The sequence below is a fragment of the Leiobunum rupestre genome, chromosome 2, assembly GCF_980474605.1.
Source record: "Leiobunum rupestre chromosome 2, qqLeiRupe1.1.hap1, whole genome shotgun sequence".
NCBI lineage: Eukaryota > Metazoa > Arthropoda > Arachnida > Opiliones > Sclerosomatidae > Leiobunum > Leiobunum rupestre.
In genome coordinates, this window is record NC_143385.1 from 51,444,374 (window position 1) to 51,450,110 (window position 5,737).

Sequence of the window (5,737 nt, forward strand, 5' to 3'; positions counted from 1 at the left end):
GAATTTACAGAGGTTTCAAGTATTTTTACACATGAGGTACTACATATTTTTGGAGTATTTCTAATATCACAAAAATTAGTGTTAAATTTTACACATCGGTAAAAAATAACACTAATTTCATAAGTTTTTAGTTGAAAAGAATTTATTTTGACATCGTACAGTTTTAGGTAAATTGACGTGGAAATTTTAAATTACATTAGTAAAATTTGCTAACTATATTTTAAACTACCAGTCACAGGTTTCGCTTTACCTAAAATTGTCCCATGCTGTTACATATCACAATATAATTAAAAGTCGTAAATCGCTAAAAAAAGGATCATTTTGTTAGATAAAGAGGATAACGCGATTTTTTTTGAAATTAGACGTAACTAAAGAATTGTAAATTCGTTGTACCTAAATTGATCCCAGGCAAAAAAATAAACAATTATATTACCACAAGGCTAATTGACAAATAAAATGGTTTTTGGCTTAACAGAGGATATGACTTGCACAACTGTGCTAAAAAGGTTTAAAATATTGAACTACATAAACGATATAAGGTTCTTTAGTATTGGTAACTGGTTTTATAATTTCGGGTGACCTTGTTTCTAAGCCAATCCGTTTAGAAAAATTAAAATTCTGACCAATCAGAGACTTAGAATGAAAATTCCATGCTAATATTATCAGTTACAGTAACAATACTTATAATCATGGCACTTGCAAAACATTTACCACTGAGAAATTGGTCAAATCAAAATCTTCAAGGCGTATGATAGGCTTTGGGAGGTCACCGTAGTCATAAATCCAACCAATTGAATCTCTTTTACAGTGATAGCGTACTTGTTTTTCTGGGTTTTCAAGAAAAATATGGCTTTTAAACCACATGGCTCGATATTTAAAAATTTACGGCCTTTGAAAATTTCCTTTAATTACCAAAAATAGAAAACATTTCTTTCTAGTAGCAAAAGTAGCTTTCCAAGCCGTTGTACTGAAGTATTCTGTAAACAGCGGTCCCTAGTTAACTCTTAACTCAACTTATTAATTTGAATTGAATTAAATTTAGTTTGGTTGAATCCGAACACTTAGTTTATATCACACTAAAATAATTGTTCGAATCGCTCAGAGCCACTATGAATTGAATTAATCAATTCAATGATATCTACGCCGAACCGTTTGAATTGAATATACATTCAAATGAATCGTCATATTTTCTACAAAATATTTTTAAATATGGCATCCCTTTAGACCGAAACCACGTGTCCGATAAAAAAGTTCTACCGGAGCGACCCAGACTGAACTGGTATTTCGAGTAGGCCTTTACAAAGCTCATCCCATAGAATTACCCGTTAATTAATGTGAACCAGTCTGAACTGACTTGAACCAATTTGATCTCAGTTGTGTTTTGTGTAATATTATAGCTCGTAAGAAGGATCATAAATCAGTTCGGAAAGTATTGAAATATTTCACCGGAACTGAACTAGAGTGAACTAGTTGTAACCCAAACAAGCTAAATTTATGTACAGAATAATACTACACTACTATTAGAGGAACTACGCTTCCAATTAAGTCCCTTTTTGGTGTTCAGCTGCGTTAGTTTGGTTAACTTTGAACCGAACTGAACTACACCGACTTGTATTGAGCCGCTCAGTATTTCAACTCGACGTTAGGCTTAGCTGATCGTCTCTATTTCCTGTTTCGGGGGCTCTGGCCTCATGCGACGCATTATTAATGGTTCCAAGAACCACAGAGCCGCGATGCCGATTTGCAAGCCCCCTAGCGTGTAGAATAAGTAACTGTAAGAGCCCAATGCGTCCCTGAAAAAACCTGAAAAGTAAAAAGAAATAGGTTAACTTATATTCAATATTTTGAACCTATTGGATGTTAAGAAATTTGGTTATATTTTAAAACTTTAAGATATGGTCACGTTAGATCTTTAAACCCAGTTTTGACCGATAGAATTGAGAAAAACTCGTTGTGGAAACTGGACCGTGGCTTAAGTTGGAAGTTAACGGAATTTTTTACCTTAGGTTAAGAAAGTCGTAACTCTAACTATGAGGTAATCCAAGTTACGATGTTTCTAAATTAAGGTAAACAATAGGTATATCTAGTGCTCTTCTCGTATCAACTTAGCTGCTACGTCACTGTCTCTAACTCTTACAAGTCTACGAGCGCCTGCTAATCCACGTTCACACTAGAGCCTAAAACCCAGTATAGGTCGGTTTGTATGCCAGTTTTGACCGCCGACGATAATTCTTGGTTCACACGTGCGAAATCTATTCAGCCCGGTTCGCTTATAGCCAAGGCTTAACGCCATTTCAAATTATGACTAGAATTTTTAAAATACTAAAATGTATCCCAAAACAATTAGTTAATCATGTTTACTATACATACAGTAATATTATTGGACATTATTTAGAATTTTATTCCCATTATTTTTGAAAATACGAGCAATTTGACTTCCCCGCCTTGTCGTTTTGAAAGTGATTCTAAGCGAGCGGACTTGGAAAAGTTGCTTCCCGAACCAACACGAAGCGATTTCGAAAATTATTTATCTAAACGAAGCAATTTAAGGGGTAAGTGTGAACGCGGCTCTAGTGTCGCCAAATAATTTACGAATTATATAGGTAGCGTTACCGTATTAGCAGACGTTAGTAGCGTTTGGCAGAAATTAGCGTAAGGGCTTTTACGCTACGCAATTACGCGTATTGGAGGGTTATAACGAATGAAGCTATAAAGCATTTTATTATCATTTTACGCTGTATCGCGTTTCCTCCGTGCAATTACCTCGCCCATAGTGAGGCATTATTCTCTAATTCGACAAAAGCAGACGCTAGATCATATCTAATCGTAATATCGTGATACCACGGCGCCACCTAAACTCGTTTCAATCGGGAATATAAACATCTATTTGAGTGATAATAAATAAACTCTCAACTTACCAACTGTAACGGGCCTGGCAAACATGATAGCTCCGTTGAAGGCCGTGTTAAGTCCAATGGCCATGGCGACTTGGTCTGGTCTCAAATACTCCGCGTAGAGCACGAAAAACAACACTAGGGTGCTTCCGACGATGGTGCCCAAGAAGGCCGACGTCGCCAGTAACAGTACGTAATTATCACCCAAAAACGGCTGGCACAGAACGAGTCCTCCCATCAAGGCCAAGGCCCCCGCCACGAAGGTCCTCCTCTTAAGGAAGCCCTTGTCGGTGACCCAACCGAGGCCCAAACGCCCCACCAAGTCCCCACCGGAGAACGCCGTGTACAGATACACCGAATCGGCCTCGCTGATGCCTTGGTCCTTCACGAAGTCCGTGATGATTAGATTGTACGTCAAGAACACGAACATGAAGCTAGCCCACGACAGTCCGATGATAATCGACATCGGGTGTTTGGCGATGTCTAGAAAGCCGTTGCACGCGCCGCCGAATTTGCGCGCGACCGCCAGGGCGATTTTCTTGACCCGGCTCTCGAGGACCTTGTTGGAGCGCTCCGGCCGGAACAAGTCCGAACTGGCGGCTGGAGGCGGCGCGGCGCTGGACGAAGAGATGCGGCGAATCGATTGGCTGTCCATGGCCATGATGTGGCTGGGCTTGCGCGGTCCACGTTGACCTCTCAGGCTGGCTCGGTTCGTGTCGAAAACGTCGTCGACGGGGTCCACCGGTTTGTAATGGGCTCCGTACATAGTCTCCTCCGCTTGCAGTTCCTGGTCGACCAGGTCTTGCGAGTCCGGGCTTTGGATTTCGATGGTTTGCTGGTCGTTCTGTTTCGCCGATTCCCAGGCGATGCCACTGCCTTTGCCTTTCTTTGCGCTTAGCGACGGTGAGGCTGGTCCTGCGAAAGAAATTTAAAGAGCTTTAGAAAATTAAGTTCTGCTAAATAACTGGTTCGGCTACGATTCGAGAGATGGAGGTTGTATGACTACGCCATTTAAGGCTAGGCGCCCACTGGTTCTCCATTTGGTATCCGTCCGGCCTTCCACAAAGCATTGCCTCCGTTACGAAGCAAAGGCTTGTGAAAGGTAGGACGGAGACGTTACGAAGAGCAGTGAGCGCTTGACCTAACCCGACCACCGGTAATTGGCTTCACAAGTCACTACTTAACTTAGACCTGTGTGGCTTCTTTGGTATTATTATTATTAAAAAAGTGTACGAAAAGAGTATATTATCGTTTCACATAAGTGTACCAGTTTTTATCTACCACGTGTTAAATTTTTACTGAGAGCCATTTCTATAATGACCACGTTGATTTCAAAATAAAGCAACAGTCGACTCTATCATTGTCCCCTGTATTATGGAAAGTCGCTGCCAATTAATTTATCCGCTTCTTTGAAAAAACGACTTTACTGGCAAAGGAAGCTAAAATTCTAAATAGTTAAACAATAACGTCGTCAGAGAACCATTGTAGATAATTATAATTAGACAACTTATACTCTACTTAGTGGACTCTCACCTAAATTATATATCCCATATAAAATATATTGTTAAAAATTACTGTAATTTAAATTGTTGATAAATTTACAAACGAGCTAATCAACGCGAGGGGTACTTTTATGACCCGCCTTTTGGGTCCAAATGTAGCTTAAGCATCTTGTTTTGATTTATACGCTAGCGACATCTGTTGAAAAAGGAGTTACTTCAAGTCGAGCTGACACTTGCTTTAAGTCATGAGGCCTAACACGCGCTCTTTGCCATAGTCATCATAGTGAGTGCGTTCAAGGACCCGTTGGATCCTTGTCTGATAATTAGTTTTTAAGTTGCCTGTTTATATCGCTAGACGCGTTTATCTTTCTTGGGTCTGAAGTCAATAGTAAGTCACTCCGCGCATCGCTATCAGTAATAACTTCATCTATCTGAACACGCTTAATTCACACGTAATTATAGACTGATGTACTAAGATATTTACCAACAACGTTGGACATTCGTTCGGATGCTAAGACGGCCGCCGCGACAATGTTGGTGCTAGTTCTGTCCGGGGGTGGCGCTTTGGTCTTCTGGCACAACCACGGTGGCGTCCTGATGATGATGCCACCGATGGCGCCATTCAAGACTATTCCGCCACCCAGCAAGAACGCTCCATTTAGGCCGTACTCTTCCACGAAGTACGTCAGCAGCGCCGGCAGAGCGAAGGACATCATGGTGGAACCGGAAAAGGCTACTCCTTGAGCCGTGGCTCTGTGCTTCACAAAGTACTGGTTGATGGTAATTGGTACTGGGGTCATGCAAAGACCCAATCCGAACCCTGCAATTTTGTTGAAAAACCAATTTTAATTATCGTGATATTTGAGCCCATTCGCCGGATGCCAATGGTGGTGGTAATTACCGTGTATGACTCCTACGTAAGCGATGAGCTCGGGAACGCTATTGGCGAAGAAAGCCAGCGCCATTCCAAGGGCGGCCAGGATGATGCCGGCCATGACAGTGCGTCGGGATCCGTACCTCTGACAGAGGGCTCCTGCCAATGGACCTTTTGCAAAATAGAAAAAGGGATATTTAGTATTTAGCACGGGAAAGCCACTTTTAATACATTTTATATTTTAATTCTTAAAGTAGTCATTTTGTTTTTGAGCGAGCTAAGCGAGGTAGACTACTAGGCTCAAGATAATTTTTCTGTCCGCGTGCGGTGTGTGCGCATGTGACGTGTGTGTGTGTGTGTTAGAGATATCTATGTGACGTGTGTGTATGCTACAAAGGCATGTTTGTGATTTATAAATATTCTCAGTTACGAAGTTGAATCTTATTCTTTTAACAAAATTTTAGTTA

At 41.0% G+C, this 5,737-nt stretch overlaps 1 protein-coding gene across 2 annotated transcripts; it reads right to left on the bottom strand.

The window, feature by feature from the left end:
• Nucleotides 1-477: 477 nt before the first annotated feature.
• On the bottom strand, nucleotides 478-5,438 carry LOC149958326 (monocarboxylate transporter 12-like). 2 transcript variants are annotated; one of them, XM_090164928.1, is made up of 4 exons: nucleotides 5,298-5,438; nucleotides 4,881-5,216; nucleotides 2,919-3,809; nucleotides 478-1,803 (listed from the first exon to the last, which is right to left on the bottom strand). In XM_090164928.1, exons 1-4 carry the CDS (start codon nucleotides 5,389-5,391, stop codon nucleotides 1,649-1,651), a joined length of 1,476 nt encoding a protein of 491 aa, XP_090021054.1. In that variant the 5' UTR covers nucleotides 5,392-5,438; the 3' UTR covers nucleotides 478-1,648. The 2 variants fall into 2 exon arrangements, with proteins under 2 accessions (XP_090021054.1, XP_090021053.1); XM_090164927.1 differs by having other exon boundaries at nucleotides 478-1,793; nucleotides 2,908-3,809.
• Nucleotides 5,439-5,737: the final 299 nt, after the last annotated feature.

What these genes read in the sequence shown, in the direction of transcription:
- LOC149958326 (XM_090164927.1), bottom strand. Translation starts at nt 5,391, where the DNA reads ATGGCCGGCATCATCCTGGCCGCCCTTGGAATGGCGCTGGCTTTCTTC. An exon ending in TTACGTAGGAGTCATACACG is followed by an intron (nt 5,217 to 5,297) that starts GTAATTACCACC and finishes ACAAAATTGCAG; the next exon opens with GGTTCGGATTGGGTCTTTGC. An exon ending in ACGAATGTCCAACGTTGTTG is followed by an intron (nt 3,810 to 4,880) that starts GTAAATATCTTA and finishes TTTCTTTCGCAG; the next exon opens with GACCAGCCTCACCGTCGCTA.